Source organism: Amblyraja radiata, chromosome 7 (assembly GCF_010909765.2).
Source record: "Amblyraja radiata isolate CabotCenter1 chromosome 7, sAmbRad1.1.pri, whole genome shotgun sequence".
NCBI classification, from domain to species: Eukaryota; Metazoa; Chordata; class Chondrichthyes; order Rajiformes; family Rajidae; genus Amblyraja; species Amblyraja radiata.
In genome coordinates, this window is record NC_045962.1 from 1208925 (window position 1) to 1236677 (window position 27753).

General features: G+C 45.7%; 1 protein-coding gene across 1 annotated transcript in view; it reads left to right on the top strand.

The window, feature by feature from the left end:
• The window catches only part of LOC116975666 (potassium voltage-gated channel subfamily H member 8-like), an 851239-nt gene that overhangs the window by 342751 nt on the left and 480735 nt on the right, over positions 1-27753 (top strand). Inside the window, exon 3 of the mRNA XM_033024992.1 lies at positions 25894-26028. Coding sequence (XP_032880883.1) covers positions 25894-26028 — 135 coding nt within the window. The remainder of the gene's footprint in view (positions 1-25893; positions 26029-27753) is intronic.

Genomic DNA, 27753 nt, shown 5'->3' on the forward strand with positions numbered 1-27753 from the left:
ACTTTTCAATAAGGCACAGTTAAAAGGCACATTTTCAAAACAAACCTGTTGCATTTGGCAAGGTAACTTTAATTTGGCAAGGCAACTTTAATTTGGCAAGGCAACTTTAATTAAGCAAGGCAACTTTAATTAGGCAAGGCAACTTTAATTAGGCAAGGCAACTTTAATTAGGCAAGGAAACTTTAGCATTCTCAAACCAACTTTACAATTAGGCAAGGCATTCTCAAATCAACTTTTCAATTAGGCAAACTTTAGCATTCTCAAACCAAAGGCAACTTTTGCATTTTCAAACCACATTAAGGGCACTCACAGTTTAGTTGACATGTGTTCAGTGTAATTCACAGCTCAGACTGAGAAACATGCCCCTCTCGCTCCCCCATTTTGCAGCGACTGACTGAGGCACTCAACACTTCCAGGTTTTATAGTCCCTCCGGAAGGGGCGTAGCCTTCAGGAGAGAGAATCTCAACATTTTTTAAACATTAATAAGACTTTTATTTTTCATTGATGGGAAAAATCCTCTTGTCCTGCGCAAGGGGTTTCTGAGTATGAAACCAAGTCATACATGCCAACCGTGATGCTATCTATATTAATCCTATTTACCAGGGTTAGGCCCTCTACTGTATTCCTATACATGAACCGGTGTAAATGCGTTTTCAACATAGTAATATTGAAGCATCTGTCTCTCTCACTTCTTCTGGTACTTCATTGTACACGACCACCACTAACTGTGTGAAATATTTGCCCTCCATTAGTTATTTTAATTTCTGTCCTTGCACCTTAAGCCTGCACTGTGGTTTTACACTTCCTCACTCTGGGGAAAAAAGACTGAATACTGGTTCATTATTGTCACATGTACTAAGATGCAGTGGAAAAACTTAGTTTTGCTTGTAATCTAGGAAAATCGCACCATAAATTCGTCCATTGGGTAGTGCGAAAGGGAAAACAAACAGAATACAGAAGATAGCGTCTCAGCTACAGGGAAAGTGCAGGTATTTATTTCAAAGTGCAAGGTCACACCAAGATAGATTGGAAGTTTTCGAATTCATTCAAAGATTGATAGTGACCAAAAAAGTTGATAGACAATAGACAATAGACAATAGGTGCAGGAGTAGGCCATTTGGCCCTTCGAGCCAGCACCGCCATTCAATGTGATCATGGCTGATCATCCCCAATCAGTACCCCGTTCCTGCCTTCTCCCCATATCCCCTGACTCCGCTGTTTTTAAGAGCCCTATATAGCTCTCTCTTGAATGCATCCAGAGAACCTGCCTCCACCGCCCTCTGAGGAAGAGAATTCCACAGACTCACAACTCTCTGTGAGAAAAAGTGTTTCCTCCGTTCTAAATGGCTTACTCCTTATTCTTAAACTGTGGCCCCTGGTTCTGGACTCCCCCAACATCGGGAACATGTTTCATGTCTCTAGTGTGTCCAAGTAGATGAGGGCAGAGCTGCAGAAGATTAGATCTCTGGAAGAATCATATGCGATCCAAGGAGAGATAGCTGAATGGATAGAAAATTGGCTGCATGGAAAGAAGGGTGATGGATGTTTTTTGGCCTGGAGACTTGTGACTAGTGGAGTTTAGAGCTGGGCCCGTTACTGTTTGTCATCTACAGTATTTCAATGATTTGAATGAGAATGTACAGGGCATGATTAGCAAATTTGCAGATGACACTAAAGTGGATTGTATTGTAAATAGTGAATATGGTTGTCAAAAATTGCAGCGGGATCTTGATTGATTTGCCAGATGGGCTGAGGAATGGTTGATGGAATTTAATACAGAGAAATGTGAGGTGTTGCATTTTAGGAAGTTTAACATGGGCAGGACCTACACAGTGAAAGCTAGGACTCTGGGGTGTGTTGTGGAGCAGAGGGATCTAGGAGTGCAGGTACATAGTTCATTGAAAGTCACATCACAGGTAGATAGGGTGATCAAAAAGGCTTTCACCACATTGGCCTTCATAAGTCAGAGTATTGAGTATACAAGTTGAGAGGCCATGTTACAGTCTTATAAGACATTGGTGAGGCCACATTTGGAGTATTGTGGCAGTGGTTATCATGTTGGTCAGAATGTTGTCAAGCTGAAAATGTGCAGAGAGGTTTTATGAGGATGTTGCCAGGACTCGAGGGCCTGAGCAACAGGGGGAGGTTCAGCAGGCTAGGACTTTATTCCTTGGAGCACGGGGGGGGGGGGGGGGGGGGGGGGGGGGGGGGTGAGGAGTGATCTTATAGAGGTGTATAAAATCATGAGAGGAATAGATTGAGTAAATAAACATTTAGCCAGTATAGATTAGTATATTAATATTATATGTATATATTCATATATATGTTACCACACAGATTATGCATACTGCACATTCCTTATGTCTTTCATACTGCTGATCCGTCCACAGGCTTGATAGTGAATTCTCTCTCTCTCTATTTCTCTCTCTAGTTAGACAACTGAATGCATGGAGACAAAAGTACCTAGTGTTTCCTCCGTAGAGTTGCTAATAAAAGACTATGGATTCTAATCAATATGTGTGAGCCTGATCATTTCAACAGACAGGACACGATAGGTTCAGAGAGATCTGAGCCAAACGCAGGCAGGTGGGACTAATGTAAATGGGGCATGTTGCTCGACATGGAGAAGTTGGCTGAATGGCATGTTTCAACGCGGTGTGACTATGAGCGACTGGGAAGGAGGAACTGTTTATGAATCTGACGGTACCTACTTTCAAGCTTTGAGTATCTTCTGCCTGACTGGAGAAGAGGAGAGCGACCATGGTGTGAGTGCTTATTGATTTTGTTGGCTGCTTTGTGGATGCATCATGAAGTGTGGACGGAGTCAGTGGGCAGAGGTGGTATTGCATGGTGGACTGGGCCTGCATTCACAATTCTCTGCCATTTCTTGTGGTCTTGGGCAGAGCAGTTGTCAGACCAAGTTGGGATGCACCCTGACACAATGCTTTCTATCTGTAGAAATTGGTAAGAGTCATCCGAGAAATTTTAAATTTATTTTACCGTCTGAGGAAGTAAAAGTGTTGATGTGCTTTCTGGGCCATAATGTTCATGTGGTTGGGCCAGGACAAATTGTTGGTGATATTTAGACCAAGGAACGTGAAACACTTGACCATCTTCACTTCAGCACCGTTGATATGGCCTGGGGTGTGTATTCCAACCCACTTCCTGAAGTCAATGACCAGCCCCTTTGTTTTGCGGACACTGAGGGAGATGTTAGACACAAAAAGCTGGAGTAACGCAGCGGGACAGGCAGCATCTCTGGAGAGAAGGAATGGGTAACGTTTTGGGTCGAGAGGGGAGTAAGGGGCGACCGTGGCTGACAAGGGACGTCAGGGCCAGTATTAAAAAAAGAGAATAAGTATAACATAGCAAAGTTGATCGGGAAGCCAGAGGATTGGGTAACTTTTAAAGAGCAACAGAAGATAACTAAAAAGGCAATACGGGGAGAAAAGATGAGGTACAAAGGTAAGCTAGCCAAGAATATAAAGGAGGATAGTAACAGCTTCTTTAGATAAGCGGAGGAAAAAATGAGTTAAGACCAAAATTGGACCCTTGAAGTCTGAAAAGGGCGAATTTATTATGGAAAACAAAGAAATGCCAGACGAGATGAGCAGGTACTTTGGATCTGTCTTCACAAAGGAGGACACAAACAATCTTCCTGATATAGTAGTGGCCAGAGGATCTGGGGTGACAGAGGAACTGAAGCAAATCCACATTAGGGATGAAATGGTGTTGGATAGACTGATGGGACTGAAGGCTGATAAATCCCCAGGGCCTGATGACCAATAACCAAGAAACTGAATACCGTGCACAGATCAACCAAGCAGTGACCTGGTGCACAGACCATGACCTCTCACTCAATTCATCAAAAACAAAAGAACTCATCATCGACCTCAGACGCCAGCCACCCCCCAAAACTCCTGTGCTCATCAACGGTGAATCCATCATCATCACTGACACTTTCAAACTCCTTGGCACCCACATCAGCAACAATCTCAAATGGAGGACAAACGCAGACCACATCTATGGAAAAGCCCAGCAAAGACTTTTCCATCTTCGACAGCTTAGGAAGTTCAGAGTAAGGCCTCATCTGATGCTCTGCTTCTATACAGCCATTATTGAAAGCATCCTCACTTCATCTATCACAGTTTGGTTCGGCAGCCTCGACTCACTCTCCCGGAAGAAACTACAACGCATTATAAACAGAGCTTCCAAAATTATTGGCTTACTCCTTCCATCACTTGAATCACTCTACCATAAACGGACACTTCACAAAGCACGCAAGATCATCACTGACCCCACTCACCCTGCACACTATGCCTTTCAGCTACTGCCCTCTGGGAGGCGTTACAGGACAATTGCCTCCAAAACAAACCGCTTCAAAAACAGTTTCATTCCTACCGCAATTAACTTTTTAAACTCCGTACGGTGAGGAAATACGAATAAGCATGGCCCTTATGTATTATGAAATGTGTCTGTTTGTATGTATATCTACGTTACGAGTTGAATGTTTGATGAAATGTTGGAACCTGTATCGAGCTGTACTGAGAACAAATTCCACCAGCCTGGCTGTGTGGTCATTAAAAAATACAATACAATACAATACAATCCCAGGGTTCTTAAGGAAGTGGCTCTAGAAATCGTGGACGCATTGGTGATCATTTTCCAATGTTCTATAGATCAGGATCAGTTCCTGTGGATTGGAGGGTAGCTAATGTAATCCCACTTTTTAAGAAAGGCGGGAGAGAGAAAACAGGGAATTATAGACCAGTTAGCCTGACATCGGTGGTGGGGAAGTTGCTGGAGTCAATAATATAAGATTAAATAGCGGCACATTTGGACAGCAGTAACAGGATCGGTCCGAGTCAGCATGGATTTAAGAAGGGGAAATCATGCTTGATTAATCTTCTGGAATTTTTTGAGGATGTAACTGGGAAAATGGACAAGGGAGAGCCAGTGGATGTAGTGTAACTGGACTTTGAGAAAGCATCTGATAAGGTCCCACATAGGAGATTAGTGGGCAAAATTAGAGCACATGGTATTGGGGGTAGGGTGCTGACATGGATAGAAAACTGGTTGGCAGACAGGAACCAAAGAGTAGGGATTAATGGGTTCCTTTCAGAATGGCAGGCAATGACTAGTGGGGTACTGCAAGGCTCGGTGCTGGGACCGTAGCTATTTACAATATATATTACTGATTTAGATGAAGGGATTAAAAATAACATTACCAAATTTGCAGATGACACAAAGCCTTCATAACAAGAGGATTTCAGTATAGGAGTAAAGAGGTTCTTCTGCAGTTGTATAGGGCTCTGGTGAGACCACATCTAGAGTATTGTGTACAGTTTTGGTCTCCTAATTTGAGGAAGGACATCCTTGTGATTGAGGCAGTGCAGCGTAGGTTCACAAGATTGATCCCTGGGATGGCAGGACTGTCATATGAGGAAATATTGAAAAGACTAGGCTTGTATTCACTGGAGTTTAGAAGGATGAGGGGGATCTTATAGAAACATATTAAATTATAAAAGGACTGGACAATCGAGATGCAGGAAAAATGTTCCCAATGTTGGGCGAGTCCAGAACCAGGGGCCACAGACTTAGAATAAAGGGGAGGTAATTTAAGACTGAGGTGAGAAAAAACCTTTTCACGCAGAGAGTTGTGAATTTATGAAATTCCCTGCCACAGAGGGCAGTGGAGGCCAAGTCAGTGGATGGATTTAAGAGAGAGTTAGATAGAGCTCTAGGGACTAGTGGAGTCAAGGGATATGGGGAGAAGGCAGGCACGGGTTTTTGATAGGGGACGATCAGCCATGATCACAATGAATGGCGGTGCTGGCTCATAGGGCCGAATGGCCTCCTCCTGCACGTATTTTCTATGTTTCTATGTGTGGCAGTGTGAACTGTGAGGAGGATGCTATGAGGATGCAGTGTGACTTGGACAGGTTGGGTGAGTGGGCAGATGCATAGCAGATGCAGTTTAATGTGGATAAATGTGAGGTTATCCACTTTGGTGGCAAAAATAGGAAGGCAGATTATTATCTAAATTGTGTCAAGTTGGGAAAAGATGAAGTACAATGGGATGTGGGGGTCCTTGTACATCAGTCACTGAAAGTAAGCATTCAGGTACAACAGGCAGTGAAGAAAGCTAATAGCATGCTGGCCTTCATAATGAAAGGAGTTGAGTATAGGAACAAAGAGGTCCTTCTGCAGTTGTACAGGGCCCCAGTGAGTCCACAACTGGAGTATTGTGTGCAGTTTTGGTCTCCAAATTTGAGGAAAGACATTCTTGCTATTGAGGGAGGTTCACCAGGTTAATCCCCGGGATGGCGGGACTGTCATATGCTGAGAGAATGGAGCGGCTGGGCTTGTACACACTGGCATTTAGGATGAGAGAGGATCTTATTGAACCAAATAAGATTATTAATGGTTTGGACACGCTGGAGGCTGGAAACTGATGTTGCTGATGTTCGGAGAATCCAGAACTAGGGGCCACAGTTTAAGAATAAGGGGTAAGCCATTTAGAACGGAGATGAGGAAATACTTTTTCACACAGAGAGTTGTGAGTCTGTGGAATTCTCTGCCTCAGAAGGCGATGGAGGCCACTTCCCTGGATGCTTTCAAGAGAGAGAGCTCTTAAAGATAGCAGAGTCAGGGGATATGGGGAGAAGGCAGGAACGGGGTACTGTTTGTGGAAGATCAGCCATGATCACATTGAATGGCGGTGGTGACTCGAAGGGCCAAATGGCCTACTCCTGCACCTATTGTATATTGAGACCCTTCTTCAGACCTTAGTCACCCATTCCTTCTCTCCAGACATGCTTCCCGTCTAGCTGAGTTACTCCAACATGTTGTGTCTAACTCCAGTGTAAACCAGCATCTACAGGACCTTTGTACACATTGTTTTTTTGACACACTGCAGCTAAACTTTCAATCTCTCTCCAGTACTCCTTCTAATCATTGTTTGTGATTTGGCCCAATTTGGTTGTGTCATGTGGAAACTTGTAAATGTAGTTACACCATAATTCAGCCACACAGCCGTGAGTTTATAGGGATACTAGACTAAGTGGGACCCGTTGGGTCCCATTCTCACACGGAAGGCCGGGTCCCCCAACGCAATATTCCACCACTCATGCATAGCCCCAAACTGTGCAGGCGCGGCTGACGGGTTCCCGTTGAGTGGGGTGGGTGTGTGGCGGGGGGTGTGGGGTGGGGGTGGTCTGGGGTGTGTGGGGGAGGGGGGTGGGGGAAGGCTGGGCGTGGGTGTGGGGGGAGGCAGTGCGGGGGGAGGGGGTGTGGGGGGCGTGGGTGTGGGGACACGGGGGTGTGGGGGGCGTGGGTGTGGGGACACAAAGGTGTGGGGGAGGGGAGTTGTAGAGGGAAGGGCTGTGTGGGGGAGGGGGTGTGTGGTTGTGGGGGAGGGGGAAGGGGGGAGGGGGAGGGTTGGTGTGAGGAATGGGATTGTGGGGGGAGCGGTGTTGGGAGAGGGAATAGTGGGTGGGTGGCGGCATGTGGGGGAGGGTGGTTTGTGGGAATAGGGGAGGGGGTGTATGTGGTAGGGGCAGAGTGTTTGTGTGGTAGGGTGAAGGGTGGTTTTGGGAGGGGGTAAGGGGGTATGTGGGCTCACCTGCTCCTGGCTCCAATTGCACTCACTGGCTCCAGGACCCTGCTCCGGACTCACTCAGCAGTTCCCGTCCCCAGCTCCTTGTGGTGGTTGCCGCCGCCGCTCGGAGACACAGACACCCCCCCCGCCCGCGGACACTGCCCCCCCCACCCGCAGATACCTCCCCCCACCCACGGACACAGCCCCACCTCCGCTCGGTTCGCAATAACCAACCTGATCTCCCGGTGGCTCAGCACTTCAACTCCCCCTCCCATTCCCAATCCGACCTTTCTGTCCTGGGCCTCCTCCATGGCCAGAGTGAGGCCCACCGTAAATTGGCGTCATATTTCGCTTAGGCAGTTTGCACCCCAGCGGTATGAACATTGACTTCTCTAATTTCAGGTAGTCCTTACTTTCTCCTCCCCTTCTCAGCTCTCCCTCAGCCCACTGGCTCCACCTCTTCCTTTCTTCTTCCCGGCCCCCCCACCCTCACATCAGTCTGAAGAATGGTCTCGTCCCGAAACATTGCCTATTTCCATCGCTCCCTCGATGCTGCCTCACCCGCTGAGTTTCTCCAGCATTTTTGTCTACCTTCGATTTTCCAGCATTTGCAGTTCCTTTTTAAATAAAACCCTGTTGCTAATGTAACTTTACAAATTTAAACCTGAATTATTTAAATTATAAATATTTATTGATTTGGTTTTGTTAATGTCAGGTTCTTTGTCTTTTTTGGGGGAAATACATTATTAAGGAGATACCAATACTTTCAGCACATTAATCTTAGAGTGTACAATTAGAATGGCTAATTTATCAATAAAGAAGCTTAACTACTTTAAGGAAACATAGTTCAATAGGATCAGTAATTTAAACATAGCAATTGGAATTTTTATTGGGAACTGAGTTTGAATACTGGTGGAAATCAGGCTCATGCAGAGAGTCATACAGTGATACAGTGTGGAAACAGGCCCTTCGGCCCAACTTGCCCACACTAGCCCAACAATGTCCCAGCTACACTAGTCATAGAGTGATACAGTATGTAAACAGGCCCTTCGGCCCACCTTGCCCACACCGGCCAACCTGTCCAACCTACACTAGTCCCACCTTGCTGCGTTTGGTCCATATCCCTCCAAACCTGTCCTATCCATGTACCTGTCTAACTGTTTCTTAAATGTTGGGATAGTCCCTGCCTCAACTACCTCCTCTGGCAGCTTGTTTCATACACCCACCACCCACAGTGAAAATCACCCCATTTTCATACCGACGAGAACCAAGCCGCCTTTAAAGTGCTCACCTGAATGGCCAGCAAGGAGGCAGGCCAAAAGCTGATAGAGTCCGTTTAGTGATTTGTGGAGTTACCAGGAAACCTGCAATGCTAGGTGAAAACCACAAATAGTCCAGCTGGGTGGAAAAAAGTCCAAATAGGTGGGATTATATTTACTCTCAGCATGGGACCATTGGAAAGCTTTAAGTCTCCAGTACGACAGAGACCACTGCAACAGGACACTACAGAAGCAATCTTGCCAAATTGGTATCAGCAAATGGCCTGTGGACTGTTAAGTTTTCAACATCTGCCCTTATCATCCCAAAACCCGTACAAAGTGAGCCAACAGTCCCCCATCTCCTGGTTTTTCATTCTACCCCAGGCATGTGAGAAATTAACTCATTTGTGCAAATTCTAACTTGAACCCATGGGCAATAAAAATCCAAGCATGACTTCAACGAATGGCAGTGCCAACACAGCCGTAAAGCACAACACTAGAATCATGGTACAGAAGGAAGCTATTTCCTCCATCGTCTGCTCCGCCCCTCACACAACTATTTATTCAATACTGTTTCCTTCATTAGGCCGAGGATAGACACAAAATGGTGGAGTAACTCAGCGGGACAGGCAGCATCTCTGGAGGGATGGAATGGATGACGTTTCGGGTCAAGACCCTTCTTCAGACTTTTGTGTACATTTTCCTTGATGTTGATGTTGAGCTTGTGCATAGAACCAAATGTTCCTTAATCTATGGAGTTTTCTGGTTATTGGCTTTCTGAAAATACTTAGTTTAGTTTAGTTTAGTTTAGAGATACGGAGCAGAAACAAGCCCTTCGGCCCACCGAGTCCGCGCCGACCAGCGATGCCTGTACATTAACATTACCCTAAACACGCTAGGAACATTTTTTTTTACATTGATACCAAGCCAATTAACCTACAAACCTGTACGTCTTTGGAGTGTGGGAGGAAATCGAAGATCTTGGAGAAAACACACACAGGTCACGGGGAGAACGTACAATCTCCATACAGAGAGCACCCGTAGTCAGGATGGAACCTGGATCTCCAGCTCCTAGATTTACTAGAATGTTGCCTGGGTTTCAGCAACTAAGTTACAGAGAAAGGTTGAACAAGTTAGGGCTTTATTCTTTGGAGCGCAGAAGGTTAAGGGGGGACTTGATAGAGGTATTTAAAATGATGAGAGGGATAGACAGAGTTGACGTGGATAAGCTTTTCCCACTGAGAGTAGGGAAGATTCAAACAAGGGGACATGACTTGAGAATTAAGGGACTGAAGTTTAGGGGTAACATGAGGGGGAACTTCTTTACTCAGAGAGTGGTGGCTGTGTGGAATGAGCTTCCAGTGAAGGTGGTGGAGGCAGGTTCGTATTTATCATTTAAAAATAAATTGGATAGTTATATGGACGGGAAAAGAATGGAGGGTTATGGTCTGAGCGCAGATATATGGGACTAGGGGAGAATACGTGTTCGGCACGGACTAGAAGGGTCGAGATGGCCTGTTTCCGTGCTGTAATTGTTATATGGTTATATATATGGTTATGCATTGTAAGGCAGCAACTCTATCGCTGTGCCAAATCTGGATACGATTTGCTCTTTTCCCTTATGAGAATTCTGAATGTCACAAATTTTCATAACACCATTTATTTTTGGAGTTATCCTCATAACGCCAGTATTCCTTATGGGATTATCACAATTAATCTCTTCTGTATCTTCCTTTTGCATTGAAGTAAGGGTCTTCAAGACTGGCTGTGATATTCCACCATGCACCATTGATATTTAGTAACTGCTCCTTGTCTCACTACGCCATTGTTAATAAAAGCCTTATCAATTCATTCAGTCATAGCATTGCTATTTATCTTCAAAGTTCATCATTTAACCATTGTAAACGACCATTGTAAAAAGAAATAAATCTTGTAGATCTGGCAGATCTAATTTCATTAAAGTGGCTGAATGGAGATTTGTGACTGCATCTTTGGATACATTCAACAAGAGTGGCTGTTACTGAAATTTCAGATAGACACCAAGGGAGGTCTACACCTCTACAAATGTAGTTTAGTGTAGTTTAGTTTAGAGATACTGCACAGAAACAGGCCCTACGACCCACCGAATCCACACCGACCAGTGATCCCCGCACACTTACACTATCTTACACACAGAAGGGACAATTTACAATTATACCTAGCCAATTAGCCTACAAACCTGTACATCTTTGGAGTGTGGGAGGAAACTGGAGACCCAGGAGGAAACCCACGCAGGTCACAGGGAGAACATACAAATTCCGTACCAACAACACCCGTAGTCTGGATCGAACCTGGGTCTCTGACGCAGCAAGGCAGCAACTCTACCGCAGTGCTGCCCATAACAGCTTACACATTAAGACAGAATGCTTACATTTTGTAGCAAGATGGAAACTTGTGTGTTTCTCCATGAATTTAAATGTCCTTGATGGCCCAGAAATGGCATGAGCACATTGCAGATTCAACAGCTCTCTGCAAGATGACTTTCAGCGCACATCATGTATTTTTATATGCTTATGGTGTGGTCTGGTTGTAGGCATATTTTTCTTGTAGGCATGGTTTACAGATGTGATACTCCAAGCACTTACTCAAAAGTTTAAACTCCTGATTGGCTGTTAAATATTTGCATAAGAAGGGGTGGGGTTACACCAGCAGCAAGTGGTACAAGAGTTAAGGGCCTGTCCCACTTGCATGCGATTGCGTGCGTTTGGCGCAACCAACCGGAAGCAGAGTTCACGCGAAGTTCGCGCTAAGTTCGCGCGTGACGTCATGCATACAAATCAGCTAGGCAGGAGGCGGGCCGACTGAATTTGGGCATCGCACGGCGTCGGGCAGTGACGTCATCACGCAATGCCTTGCCGGGCGGTGATGTCATCACGCAACGCCACGCGCAAGGCGTACGCCATCAAGACGCTGCATACACCGCCAAGACGCTGCGTACGACATCAAGACGCTGCGTACGACCGCAATGCGCCTGCGTGCGTATGCGCGAACATTTCGGTCACTGCAGGAATTTTGGAGCCCCGCGCGATGACGGGACCAGCCCCGCACAACTCCGCGCTTCTAAGTGCGACCGGCCCCGCGCGGCTACACGGTGCCCGTACACCTCAAGTGACCATGAGGTCGCGTAATTTGCGAGCCAAGGTCGCGTAAGTGGGACAGGTCCTTCAATGCATCTATCTGATATTAACTCCCCAGTAATTTTAGGTTCTGCAGAATATGCTATCTATTAATTTCCTGCATAATAACTACCAGAGGTGTCTGTTGACATTCATCAACAAGATATTAACTTAATCCAATCCTTTTACTTATATGATACTAATGGGACGTTCTGAGGAACCCTGATGTTCCTTGGCCAGATTCCTGTCAAAAATTGTGACATTGGGCATAATGGCATCAGGCGAGTGCATGTGGGTGTGTGTGAATGTGTGTGCATGTGTGTGTGTGAGTGTGAGTGTGAGTGTGTGTGTGTGAGTGTGTGTGTGTGTGCATGAGTGTGTGCGTGAGTGTGTGTGTGTGTGTGTGTGTGTGTGTGTGTGTGTGTGTGTGTGTGTGTGTGTGTGTGTGTGTGTGTGTGTGTGCGTGAGTGTGCGAGTGTATGTGTGAGTGTATATGAGTGTGTGTGCACGTGAGTGTGTGTGCGTGAGTGTGTGTGTGTGTGCATGTGTGCATGTGCGCATGTGTGTTTGAGTGTGTGTGCGTGTGCATGTGCGTGTGCGTGAGTGTGTGTGAGTGTGTGCGCGTGTGTGTGAGAGTGTGTGCGTGAGTGTGTGTGCGTGTGCGTGTGTGTGTGAGAGTGTGTGTTGTGCGTGTGTGTGCGTGTGCGTGTGCGTGTGCGTCGAGACCCTTCTTCAGACCCGAAACGTCACCCATTCCCTCCCTCCAGAGATGCTGCCTGACCCGCTGAGTTACTCCAGCATTCTGTGTCTATCTTCACATACTTTTTTTGTCAAGTGATGGCTACTTCAGCAGTGAGGATTCCCTCCTGAAGTATGCATGTTGATCCCAGCGTGACACTCCAAAGTATTGTTGTTTGCCATGAAGAATATGGTACCAAGTTACTTTCATGGTCTCATCAGATAAGGTAGGTGAGTACAATGGCACACAGGCAAAAAAATAAACTCTACTTCAAATCGCATTGTTTCACTTCTCCATATTCTGCTCACAAACAAAAAATAAATGCTATCTTTTCAATTTCTGTTTGATTAATGAAATTGAAACTGACTCACATAAATGTTTCCTGACCTTGGTGACAGTGCCTAAGCGATTCATGAGGACCATGTCTGGAATCAACTATGATACAATGCGATACGATGTGATACAATAGAACTTTATTGATTCCAGGAGGTAAATTCAAAGGTATCAAAGGTATTTTATTGGTCACATTCACATGCACCTAGGTGTAGAGAAGTGAAATGCTTCTTGCCATTTTGCAGCACATAAAGAAGGAATACAGACATAACATTAATAAGAGTTTTAAACATAAAGAACATCCCCCCACAATGGTTCCCACCATGAGGGAAGGCACAAAGTCCAGTCCCCAACCCCAGTTCACCCATAGTCGGGCCTATTGAGGCCTCCACAGTTGCCTCTACGGAGGCCCGATGTTCCAGGCCGTTCTCGCCGGGTGATGTTGCTCCGGCGTCGGGAGAGTCCTCTCAGCGGCTTGGGAACCCTGGAACGGCCGCTTCCGTACTGGAGGCCGCGGCTTCCAAAGCCAACAAGGCCGCGCCGGTTGGAGCTCCACAACTGGCGATCTCATCTAGAGATCCCAGGCTCCCGATGTAAAGTTCAGCGCCGCCGCCCGCAGCTGGTTGCTCCACAGTCCCGCAGCTCCGTGATGTTTTCCTCAGCGATCTTCAGCTCACCGGAGCTCCAGCGCGGCGACCCGGGCAAGGCATCACCCGCTCTGCGATAGCGCTCCAGCGCTGTGCCGCCACCAAAGCCGAGATTCTGGGCGGTCCCCGACAGGATATGCCGCTCCAGGCCCGCTGGTAGGCCGCGAGGACGGGTCGAAGCTGCAGCCCGGAGAAAAGCTGCCTCTCCGACAGGCAGGGACCCTGAAAGGTAGTTTCCCCCTCCCCCCCCCCACCCACATAAAAAAGTCTAGACCTCCAAACAAAACACTTAACTAACTAAAATAAAAAATAAAAAGATGAAAAGGCAGACAGCTGCTGGCTGGGCAGCCATGCACAGGACAGCGCCCCCTACAGCGCCCCCAGATACATTAATCTGCCAACAGTCATAAATCACAAGATACATGAAACATGATATTAAAGTGACAAGCGGAAAGGATTGGAGTGTGCAAAGATTTGAGGAGGAGGGTGGGGGGGGGGTGTCAGTCTACCCCACGGCAGAAGGGGGAGGAGTTGTACAGTTTGACAGCCACAGGGAAGAAGGATCTCCTGTGGCGATCTGTACTGAATCTTGGTGAAACCAATCTGTTGCTGAAAGTGCTCCTCAGGTTGACCAGTGTGTCATGGTGGGGGTGAGCTGTATTGTCCTGGATGCTCTGCAGTTTGAGGAGCATCCTCCCCTCCAAGACCATCTCCCAAGAATCCAATTCCATCCCCAGGATAGAGCCAGCCTTCCTGATGAGTTTGTTGATCCTATTGGGGGCCGCAGCCTTCGACCTGCTGCCCCAGCACACGGCAGTGAAGAAGATGGCACTGAACTTAATCAGTAAGGAAGCAGGACTGGATAGGGTGGGTTGGTTTTCATTAGCATGGAGTAGATGAGGGGAAACCCGATGAAGGTTGGCCCAGTGGTGCAGTGGTAGAGTTACTGCCTTGCAGCGCCGGAGTCCGGGTCAATTCTGACCACGTTTGCTGTCTGTACGGAGTTTGTACGTTCTCCCCATGACCAGTATGGGTTTTCTCTGAGATCTCCAGTGTCCCCCCACGTCTCCAAAGACGTACAGGTTTTTCGGCTAATTGGCTTGGAAAATTTGTAAATTGTCACTAAACTAAACTAAACTAAAATTATCAAAGTGGTCGAAAGGGGAGATGAGAAGAAACGTTCTCCCAAAGCAGAATTGGCTGAAGCCAGAGGGCATAGGTTTAAGTGACATCTGGAGGTTCAGAGGGGATCTGAGGAGGAACTCTTTTTAACCCGGAGGGTTGTTGGAATCTGGAACTCAGTGCCTGAATGGGTGGTGGAGACAGAGAGTTCCACATCTATAAATGAACTCGTCAAGCTGTTTAATCATCAGGCCATAGATGGTTACGGATAAAATGCTGGAAAAAGGGACTCCTATGTACGTGATGGTCAGCCTTGACAGGTTGAGCTGACTTGTCACTTTCAGTGTTAGTATGACTCCAAATCACCAATATTCAGGAACATGTAGAACATGTGTAAAAGATGATTAAACTGATTGCTATAAAAAATGACATTTAATTTTGTTTAGTTACATAGATACATAGACAATAGGTGCAGGAGTAGGCCATTGGGCCCTTAGAGCCAGCTCATGGCTGATCATCCACATTCAGTACCTCGTTCCTGCCTTCTTCCCATATCCCTTGATTCCGCTAGCCCTCAGAGCTCTATCTAACTATCTTTTAAATGCATCCAGTAAATTCTGAGGCAGAGAATTCCACAAATTCACAACTCATTGTGTGAAAAAGTTTTTCCTCATCTCAGTTCTAAATGGCCAACCCCTTATTCTTAAACCGTGGCCCCTGGTTCTGGACTCCCCCAACATCGGGAACATGTTTCCTGCATCTAGCGTGACCAATCCCTTAATAATTTTATTTGTTTCGATAAGATACCCACTCATCCTTTTAAATTCCACTGAATTTAAGCCCGATCTTTCCATTCTTTCATCATATGACAGTCCCGTCATCCCGGGAATTAATCTCGTGAACCTACATTGCATTCCCTCAATAGCAAGAATGTCCTTCCTCAGTTTAGAGAAACAGCGCAGAACCAGGCCCTTCGGCCCACCAAGTCCATTTCGATCAGCGATCCCCGAACATTAACAATATCCTTACACTACCCTTACACTACACATACTAGGGTCAATTTTCAATTAAACCAAGCCAATAAGCCTACAAACCTGTATATCCTTGGCATGTGCGGCTCTGATAAAATATCCTCTGGCTGCAGCGGCTCTCCGGCAGTCCTGTTTGTTTTGTGTTTTTTGGGTTGTTTATTTTCGTTTTGGTTAGTCTAGTTTTGGTTTTTAGTTTGTGTTTTGGGGGGGGGGGGTTTGAAACGGGGATTGCTGTCTCTCCCTGCGGGGGAATGCGACTTTTTTGTCGTATTCCCCTTCTCTGCCTCCGTCTGCGCTGAGGCCTAATGACGGATCTGGCGACCTCGAGGCTCAGGAGGCAGAGCCCGCCAGGACTCGCACTGAGCTCGCTCCCGTGAGGACGGCCCGGCTCGGGGTTGGAACAGGGCTTTCGTGAGGGGCTGTGACGGCCGGCCCGAGGAAGGAACGGTGCTCCCGTCGGAGTAGCCGAGCTCGGGGAGGTACGGCGTTCCCAGCCCAAGGGAGGAGCGGCGCCCGGTCGGGGCGGCCCAGCCTGAGGGAGGAGCGGTGCCCGGTCGGGGCGGCCTGGCGCGAGGGAGGAGCGGCGCCCGGTCGGGGCGGCCCAGCCCGAGGGAGGAGCGGTGCCCGGTCGGGGCGGCCCAGCCCGAGGGAGGAGCGGCGCCCAGTCGGGGCGGCCTGGCGCGAGGGAGGAGCGGTGCCCGGTCGGGGCGGCACAGCCCGAGGGAGGAGCGGCGGCCTGGCGCGAGGCTGAGACGGTGGCAGTACTCACGTGAGGGCGATCCGGCTCGGGGCTGGAACGATGCTCCGGGGGCTGGGACGGCAGTTCTGGTGGCGGTGGCCTGAGACCGGGGGTTCGGCCGCGGGCCAGCGGCTGCGTCAGCAGGTCTGGTGAGCGGCAGCTTCGACTACCCCGGGCCGCGGTGTTTGAGCCGCGAGGACAGGTTTTAACATCGCCCGGGAGGTATCGCCTCAACGCAGAAGGAGAAGAGGAGGGAAGAGACTGCAGCCCTAAGACTTTTGCCTCCATCACAGTGAGGAGATGCTGGGTGGACTCATTGTGGTGGATGTTAATATGTGTTTATTGTTGTTTTTTATTGTATTGTATTATATGTATGACTGCTTAAATTTCGTTCAGACTCCGGTCTGGATGACAAATAAAAGGCTATTCTATTCTATGTGGGAGAAAACCGGAGCTCCTGGAGAAAATCCACGCAGGTCACAGGGAGAACGTACAAACTCCGTACAGACAAGCATCCGTAGTCTGGATTAAACCCAGATCTCAACAACTGTAAGGCAGCAACTCTACAGCTGCACCAACGTGCCACCATTTAAAAAGCTAAAAGGTACATCCACACAATAAAAATCACAAAAATGTAATTGTAAAATAGGCAGCTATGTATTTCTAGCATTATCCAATCTGTAGACAAAGCTTTTCATTGTACCTCGCACACATGACAATAATAAACCTAAACCACAGTATGCAGAAAGATCTCGACCCGAAACATCAACCATTCCTTCTCTCCAGAGATGCTGTCTGTCCCCCTGAGCTACTCCAGCTTTTTGTGTCTACCTTCGATTTAAACCAGCATCTGCAGTACTTTCCAGCACATCCTGATTAGGTATAGTCAGCATGGTTTTGTGAGAGGAAGATCATGGTTCTTGAATGCGATTGAGTATTTTGAAAAGTCAACTACGAAGGATGATGAGGTTTGGACCATAGAGATGGTTGATGTGGACTTGTCTTCAGCAAAGCCTTTGCAAAGGTTTCACTTGATTAGCTACTCTGAAAGGTTAGATCGCATCGGATCCAGCGAGAGCGAGCTGACTGGATATAGAATTGGCTTTGTGGTAGCGGACAGTGGGTGGTAGTAGAGGGTTGTTTTTCCCCGACTGGAGGCCTGTGACCAGTGGTGTAACCTCAGGGGCTGATGCTGGGCCCATTGTTGTTCATCATCTGGATTGACAACTTGGATGAGAATGTACGGGGCAGGATTAATAAATCATGTTATGGTGCAACTAATTAGACCACAGCTGCAATACTATCTACAGTTCTGGTTGTAAACTATTGGAAGGATGTGTTTCCAGTGGAGAGAGAGAGCAGAGGAGGTTCACCAGATTAATGCCTGGAATTCAATGCTTTATTTATAAGGAGACATTGGATGGGATTGTTTTCCTCAGAGCAGAAGAGGGTGAGGGGGAAATCTCACAGTCAAAGAGAGATATAGCATGGAAACAGACACTTTGGCCCACCGTTCATTTTGCCTGTCAACCACCCATGTACATTGATGTCACATTAATCCCATTTTTGTTCTCCCCTCATTTTTTAACAATTCTCCCCAGATTTTACCACTCACCAACATCAGCGTCAGTTCACCTACTAATGTCCACAAATCTGGGACATTTGGGGAGTGTGTAGAATTTGGACAATTCACAAGAAATATAAGCCAAGCCTTTCAGGAATGATGAGGAAAGACTTGCAGAGACAGATGTAATAGTTTGGCTGCTGACGCTAAGCAAGTATTTAATATTATGTTTGAGTTTGATAGATCTCAGCCAACCAAACGCATTAAGGTGTTTGGGGAAAGGGCAGGAAAATGTAACTATCACAAATTAGCCATTATCTTCCTGCATAACATAGTTACACAACATTCCAAATTCCTATAAAATATGGTAGACAAAAATGCTGGAGAAACTCAGTGGGTGAGGCAGCATCTATGGAGCGAAGGAAATAGGCAACCTTTCGGGCCGAAACCCTTCTTTAGACTGAAAAACTTCTTAAACACTTCCTATAAAATATCATGGTTTTTGGCTCCATTTACTGTGTCTAATACTCCACATTTAATAGTTCAAAGATGCCCTGAGAAGTCTGTAATATTGTAGTAAGCTAATAAAAATTGCTTTAATTTTAGTGTACAGCTGAAGATACTTTGTATTGCTTTAATTTAACACCTTAATGATTCACCAAATGATTTCCAGCCATACTTTGTCATATTCCTCCGAACACCATAATATTAGTGCCTCATCAGTTAGCGTACCATGCATACCTGAGTTTATTTAACATGGGATACATCAAAATGATGCCATCAGACCAAAGGATGAAATGAGATCTTACTTATTCGGATAATCATGCCAATCCATTGCTTCAGGCAAATACCTTTTTCAATGCTACATACAATTGCGTGAAAATTATAATACATCCTATAATAACATTGATGTGTGGAGGAACTGTCTTGAATGTTCAGGATTGTTCTGGATATGTTAAGAAATATTACTTTTTTCTTGTGTGGGCACAGAATGCTGGAGTAACCCAGCGGGACAGGCAGCATCTCTGGATGGAAGGAATGGGTGACGTTTCGAGTCGAGACCCTTCTTCCCTTGGTTAGTCAGTGGCACCAGTGTACTTTATAGATTATAGGTTTCAGGTCGAGACTTTTCTGATGGCTAGTCTACGGATGTTGCCAGGGAGTAGACAATACTTTGGACTGTCATGCTGGGATCTACAGTATGTGCACACTTCAGGGGGGAATGCACACTGCTGAAGTAGCCTTGGATCAAGGCCACATCTTTACTTGTCAGCAGAACCTCAGCTGTCTTTTGGTGCCATGGGAATATAGCAGTGGAAGGGAACCAATACTAAGCATGATTCTGAGCTAGAGAGGTGCAGGGAGATAGGTTACCATTGACAACCATTGGTAGCAATCATTATTCCGTGAGATGATTCTGTAGCATGATGTTGTGTTTTCCTTTGCCTTGTAACGGAACTTCCCTGTAAAAATATTCACAGTGGATGAATTCTATATTAAGCAAAGTTATATGATGCCAACCAAAATATTAAATTGTGTTTCAGCCGTGTCAATGTTATGAATACATATGTGTAGGAAGGAATTGCAGATGCTGGTTAAAACAGCATCTGCAATTCGGGTCCACCCAAAACGTCACCCATTCCTTCTCTCCAGAGATGCTGCCTGTCCCGCTGAGTTACTTCAGCTTTTTGTGTCTATCTTATGAATACATATGATTTGCTTAGGAATTCATCACCAATCATTGTCACCAAATGAGCTATGTAATCGTGTTAGCATGCATTCAGAATGCATTCCTTTACAGTGAATGCCACGTAGCAGTATTACAGTACAGTTGCCGTATGCTGGCTTGACCTTTTCCAAGCAAAGATGTAAGGAGTACAGTATTCGCAAATGCTTTTTAACATGTCATTGTCTATTCCTTTGGCTTCCTTGTTTGCTCTTTATTCTTTTCATTTCTCTCCGAGGAATATCTCTATTCTCTCTGTTCTTCCCTGCGATTTCCAACTTTCATGTTACAATAAAACAGAACGTACTCCACAGAGACGCACTCCGTTTGTCTTTGCAAACATAGCAGCAATATTTTAAAAATCAGAGAATGCAGGATAAAAGAGCAAATTAGATTGATGCTTTTCCCTGCTGGTAACGTGGTTGCCACGAGCTGAATAAAAATCATTACTGGACAATATTAGTAAATACTTGTAAAGTTGGATTCTTAATTCTATGGTGAAAACACTTTACTTAGAATTGAGAGATGACTGTAATTTAAATCTACCACTGTAGCAATGTACCGTTCCTTTGTCTGCACCTTTCTACGATACCTTTCATGGGTCAATCTACTGCATGGCCTGTACATTTGGTGGTGTTATTTTAAGGCAAAACTCACTTGGTATAAACAAGTGTAATTGCTACTGTTCATCGTGTGGGTGGTGTGGTGGCGCAGTGGTAGAGTTGCTGCCTTACAGTGCTTACAGCGCCGGAGACCCGGGTTCCACCCTGACTACGGGTGCTGTCTGTACGGAGTTTGTACGTTCTCCCTGTGACCTGCGTGGGTTTTCTCCGAGATCTTCGGTTTCCTCCCACACGCCAAAGGCGAACAGGTTAATCGGCTTGGTATAAATGTAATATTGTCCCTAGTGTAGGATAGTGTTAATGTGCGGGGATCGCTGGTCGGTGCGGACTCACTGTTTCCGCACTGTATCTCTAAACTAAACTAAAATATAGGAACAACTGGCAGGAGGGTTGCTAGCCAAAGGAGAACCATTTACAATATTTGAAATGAAAGTGGAAGGAAGTTGAGAATTATTTTTTTTGCAGGACAGCTTCATTGATCTGGAATGCAACACTTAAAAAGGTGTGGGGAGCAAACCCAACAACTGTAACTTCACAATTCATTTGGTAAAAAGGGACAAATTTGCAGAGTTGCGCGAAAATACTAATAGCCCTGTCCCACGGTACGAGTTCATTCCAAGAGCTCTCCCGAGTTTAAAAAAATCAAACTCGTGGTAAGCACAGAAAATGAACGTAGCGGGTACGTCGAAGCTCGGGGACGTCCCTTAGCACTAACGGCAGGTACTCGGAAATACTCGCTAACAGCAGGTAAGTACGAGAAGACTCGTGAAGATTTTTCAACATGATGAAAAATGCCCACGAGAGCCCCGAGTACCGACAAGTGGCCATTACCGTAAATCTCCGAGTTCGAATCAGGGCAAACTCGGGAGAACTCTTGGAATGAACTTGTACCGTGGGACAGGGGTTTAAGAGAGTAGACTAATTTCAATAGTTCAATCAAAACGTCACAAAGCCAATATGAGTAATATTAAAACAGAACCTGCCGTGCTACTTTCAGTGTAAGAATGAAGGAACTGAAGGAAGGTAAGATCCAGTGTGATGAAGGGTCTTGACCCAAAACCTCATGCATTCCTTTTCTCCACGGATGCCGTCTGACCCGCTGTTACTCCAGCATTTTGTGTCTATCTTCCATGCTACTTTTCAGTTTTGATAACCTGTGTTAACTGAACACTGTGGCCTTTACTTTGTTGAGCATGAGGCCATATTTTCGACGTCTACTAGTTGGTGTGGAACCATAGAGTTATACAGCATTGCAGCCCAGCTCATCCATGCTGACCAAGTGGCCTAACTGACCTAGTCCTATTTGTCTACATTTGCCTGGTATCCTTCAAAACCTTTCCTATCCATGTATCTGTCCACTGTAAGTGTCTTAAATATTGTTATTGCACCTGCCACTATCACTTCCGCTTAATCCACATAGCCACCACCGTCTGTATGGAGAAAAGTCGCCCCTTGGGGCAGAATTTTCAACATATTGAAAAATGTTCAGCGACAGTGGTGTCAATTTTTGCTGTCATCGGCTATCGTAGGTGAATTCCATTCAAACTGGTCCCTGGCAGTCACCTAAAGAATTGCCTTTAGGGACAGGCCCTTAAGTCCCCCCCCCCCCCCCCCCCCCCCCCCGCCACCACTTTAATTCTATGCTCTCTAGTTTTAGACTGCATCAACCTGCGGAAAAGACTGTGACCATTCAGCTCATCCATTTTCTTTCATGATTTTATACACCACTATAAGGTCACCACTCAGCCTCCTGAGCTCCAGGGAGAGAGTGTCCCAGCCTATCCAGCCTCATCTTCCAACTCAAACTCTGCAGTCTTGACAACATTCTGGTGAATTTTTTGCAAGCTTTTTATCTTAATGGAATCTTTATGACAGCTTAGTGATGAGAACTGCATACAATACTCCGTGTGTTCCCAGAAAATAGCTGTAACGGGAGGAATCAACTCTTGTACTCAATGCCCTGAGTGATGAATGCAAGCGTGCAGAATACCTTCTTGACCACCTCGTCTACCTGTGTCACCACTGTCAGAGAACTACATAGGTCTCCGGAGTCACTTTGTTTCTCAACACTGCAAAGGCCGCTCCATTTGTTGTGTATGCCCTACACTTGTTTAATTTAAGGGCCTGTTCCACTTGGACGATTTTTCAGCGGACTGCCGGCGAGTGTCAAGTTCGCGGCACTCGCCTGAAAAACCAGGAACTGGAACACAACTGTCAGAGTGGAGCACACACAAACACGCACACACAAACACATCACACACACACACACAAACACACACACACAAACACATCACACACACACACACAAACACACACACACAAACACATCACAAAGGCGGGGGCCAGGGAAAGCAGGGGGAGCGCTGTCTGAAATTCACATGGTGCAAAGCCAAGGTGATACAGACACACACCGCGATGAACAGGAAGGTTAAAGACGCCTAGCACAGTGTACGGTAAGTCCTTTAAAAGAGAGGGAGGAGGAGAAGGGGGGAGAAGGAGTGGAGACACTTTTAAGAAGCCAGACAACTTTTAATAAGCCAGAGGTACACAGCTGTGAAGTTTGGCGGGCATTTAACATTACAGGTCAGTTTTCCTTGGTTCTGAAAACTCGTGCTTACGGTTTTTTCCCCCAATGAGCCAATGAAGATGCCCGGTCAGCAAAGGCGATTTAACTAAAACTACCTACGACTACCTCGATTACCCACAACTACATGGCGACCCCACTACCACCGCACCTATGACTACAAAAGTATCGGTTTTCTCCATGGCGACCAATTTTTGGTCGTGGAAAAAATTTCAACATGTTAAATAATTTGTGGTGGCCATACTGTGGCCGCGACTAGTTCCCAGAATGCGGGAACTCCTCACGACCATGAAGGAGACTCACCAGAGACCACCAGCGAACATGTGGCGACCGTGCGGCGATCATGTGGCGAGCGCAGAGTCTCCTAAGTGGGACAGGCCCATTAGCAAGATGCAACATCTTATAATAGTTCAAATTAAATTTCATCTGCCATTCTTTTGCCCAATATCCCTGTTGTTCTAAATCCGGTCGTAATATTAAATAACGTCATTCACTATTGAAGTGATCTTCATCTACGGGGACATCTCCCCATTCCGCCATCGAGTCTACTCCGTCATTCAACCGTGGCTGATCTATTTTTCCCTCTGAGCACCTTTCTCCTGCCTTCTCCCATAACCTTTGATGCCGTTACTAATTAAGAACCTATCAATCTCCGATTCAAAAATATCCAATGTCTTGGCCTCCACAGCCATGTGTAGGCAATGAATTCCACAGATTCATCACCGTCTGACTAAAGAAAATCCTCCTCATCTCCATTCTAAAGGTATGTCCTTGTAATCCGGAAATGTGCCCTCTGGTTCTAAACTTTCCTACAACTGAAAACATACTTTCCATGCCCATTCTATCTGGGCCTTTCATTATACGCTAGATTTCAATAAGATCTAAACAGGCCCAGAGCCTTCAAATGCTTTACTTACGTTAATCCCATCATCCCCAGGATCATTTTCATAAAACTTCTCTGGACCCTCTCCAACTCCAGCACATCCTTCCCCAAAACTGCTCATAATATTCCAGATGTGGCCTCACTGCACCGTATAAATCCTCAGCATTACACCCTTGCTTTTATGTTCTAGTCCCCTCAAGATGAATGCTAGCATCACATTTGCCTTCGCTACCACTGACTCAACTTGCAAGTTAACCTTGTGGAAATCTGCACTAGCACTCCTAAGTCACTTTGCACCTCTGATTTCTGAATCCTCTCCCCAATTAGAAAGTAGTCTATGCCTTTATTCACTCTACCAAAGCACATGACGGTACACTTTGCTACGCTGTATTTCATTTACCATTTCTTTGCCCACTCTCTTAAACTGTCCAAGTCCTTCCGCAGACGAGAGTCAACACTACCTGCCCCACCACCTTTGTATCTTTGTGGATCTTTGTATCATCCACAAACTTGGCCACAAAGCCATGAATTCCCCCATCCAGATCATTAACATATAACGTGAAAAGTAGCGGAAACAACACCAACCACTACAGAACACCATTAAGGGCCTGTCCCACTTGGCCGTCATTTGCACGCCATTTACGCGACCTGGTAACGTGTGGGAAGCGTGTGGGTAGCGTGGGACGGGAGCATGGAGTGGCCTGGAGTAGTGTGGAGTAGCGCGCGGTATCGCGCAGCGCGCCAGGATTTCGTGCTGCACGAAATCTTCGCGCGCCACCGGCCTGTCGCGTAAATGACGGCCAAGTGGGACAGGGTGACGTTTCGGGTCGAATGGGTGACATTTCGGGTCGAGGCCCTTCTTCATACTGAAACATCATCTATTCCTTCTCTCCAGAGATGTTGCCTGTCCCGCTGAGTTACGCCTGCATTTTATGTCTATCTTCAATTTATACCAGCATCTGCAGTTCCTTCCCACAGATTAATTTGGTCTGCAGCTTGCTACTTTTCATTCACCTCTCATTTTGAATAGGGGCATTACATCTGCAGTTTTCCAATTGCTAGCATCACTCAAGAAACTGGAACATTTTAGAAAATCACCATAAATATCATAAACTGGGTAAATATCATAAACTGGGTATTCAAATGACGTCACGCGCTCCAGACACCACATGCTCCTGACCTGCTGAGTTACTCCAGCACTCTGTGAAACATCACCTATCCATGTTCTCCACAGATGCTGCCTGACCCGCTGAGTTACTCCAGCACTCTGTGAAACGTCACTTATCCATGTTCTCCACAGATGCTGCAGCACTTTGTTTCCTTTGGTGTAACAAACATTGGCAGTTCGTCGTGTCCACATATGAATACAATGAGATTGTTTTGCATGTTTTCTTTAATTTTATTTTTAGCTGTCAAACTAGTCACTGGTGCCCTAAAATAGTCCATAAGACTGGACTACTCATATCTCAATTGTGGAGAAATGGTAAACAGTTTAAATGCCCACTACCTCAGCCAAGTCTGACCAGCATAAAGAATGTATTCATTTCACCAGCAATTGCTAGAACTATCATTCCTCTTTACATTTGGAATTTCCTGCATTTGGTCAAACATACCTTTGCTGAGAAGAGTGCAAATGAGTAAATTAGCTTAATGAATGTTGAACATACAGGAACATATCTTGAACATTGATCTTTATGTACACACTAAATTATAAATGAGTTTCCCATTTCACTATGTCGAGCCTGTGCCTCGAGAACAAGCCTGTGCCTTGAATCATTATAAAGGGGAATTAGGGACTCCACATGGTCTTATGAAGATATTGTAGCTATTAAAGAAATATATGCTTGCATGCCTAATTATACTAACGTCAATTTCTTGATTTTTCAGGTGCATCCTTTTGGTGTCTGTTAGATATTGTTCCAATTAAGAATGAAAAGGGAGAGGTTGTGCTGTTCCTGGCCTCACATAAGGACATTACTGATAGCAAGAACAATTTGTCACCCGGCAGTACAAAAGATCCAGGTAAAGATTTTTTTTTGATAAAGGAACACTGATATGTTGAAGGAATAATAATATGAAAATACTTCACTGTCTTTGTCCAGATTTGGTTATTGAGGCAGCTTGACACTGAGTGAATGATTAATGCAGAATAATGATAACCTCAAAGTTTTATTATTGTTTGTATGTTTTCATGCGTATGCGTGTGTATACATGTGTGTATATATGTGTGTATATTTGTGTGTTTATATATATGTGTGTATATGTGTATATATATATATATGTGTGTATGTGTGTGTTGATATATATGTGTGTATATGTGTGTGTATATATACAGTATGTATGTATGTATGTATGTGTATATACGTTTCTATGTGTGTGTTTATATATATGTGTGTATATGTATGCATATATATGTGTATATTTGTGTTTGTATGTGTGTGTATATACCTGTGTATATATGTGTGTATATATATGTGCGTCTATGTGAATGTGTATATGCGTGTATATATAAGTGTGTATATGTATACGTGTGTGTATATATATGTGTGTGTATATGTGTATATGTGTGTGTATATACATATATATGTGTGTACATATATATATGTATATGTATATACTAGACTAAGTGGGACCCGTTGGGTCCCATGTTCACATGGGAGGGCTGGACCCCCAACGCAATATTCCACCTCTCCACCAATTCCAATATTGGTGGCCAGTGGGGGGGCTTTCTGGAGTGCTGGTATGGGTTCTTGGGGTGGCAGCTCTGTCCCTCAAGCCTGATCTGCTGGCAGCTCACTCACGGCTGGTGGGCTGGCAGTTGACTCATGACTATTCCTTGAAATTCCATTTCAAGCAGGGTGCAAGGCCACCAAATTCAAATGCAGTTTCTTACCACTATGAGCAGGGTGCAAGGCCACCGAATTCAAGTGCAGTTTCCTACCACTTCAAGCAGGATGCAAGGCCACCGAATTCAAGTGCAGTTTGCAACCACTTCAAGCAGGGTGCAAGGCCACCGAATTCAAGTGCAGTTTCATACCACTTCATGCTGGATCCAAGGCCACCAAATTCAAGTGCAGTTTCATACCACTTTCGGCAGGGTGCAAGGCCATCAAATTCAGTGCAGTTTCATACCACTTCAAGCAGGATGCAAGGCTGCCAAATTCAAGTGCAGTTTCATTCCACTTCAAGCAGGGTGCAAGGCCACCAAATCCAAATGCAGCTTCATACCATTTCATGCAGGGTGAAACCACCATAAAACCACACAAGACACCAAACTCACAGTTCAGTAGACATTTAGTGTGTTCAGTTGATTCACAGCTTAGACAGAGTCGTGACCTCACCCTCCCCCATCATGCAGAGACTGAGCCACACCCACACTTCCGGGTTTTATAACCCCTCCCCCTCCCCGTCCCACCGGAAAAGGTGTGGCTTTCATGGCGTGATTGACAGGAGAGAGACATTTTTTAAACACTAATAACACTTTTATTTTTCATTGATGGGATGAAATCTCTGCACCTACGCAGCGGAGGGGGGGACTGAGTAAGATGGCCAAAAATCACAGCCGTAAGTGGTAGAGTTTTATCTAAAATCAATATACAGTGCAAACAGGCAGTAAGTGCATTTGCTGTAGTGCCTTTTAACTTCAAACCAAAGCTCACAAGCCACCATTTGCAGTAAGTAGTGCCTTTCAACTTCAAGCCAAAGCACCCAAGCCACCATTTGCAGTAAGTAGTGCCTTTCAACTTC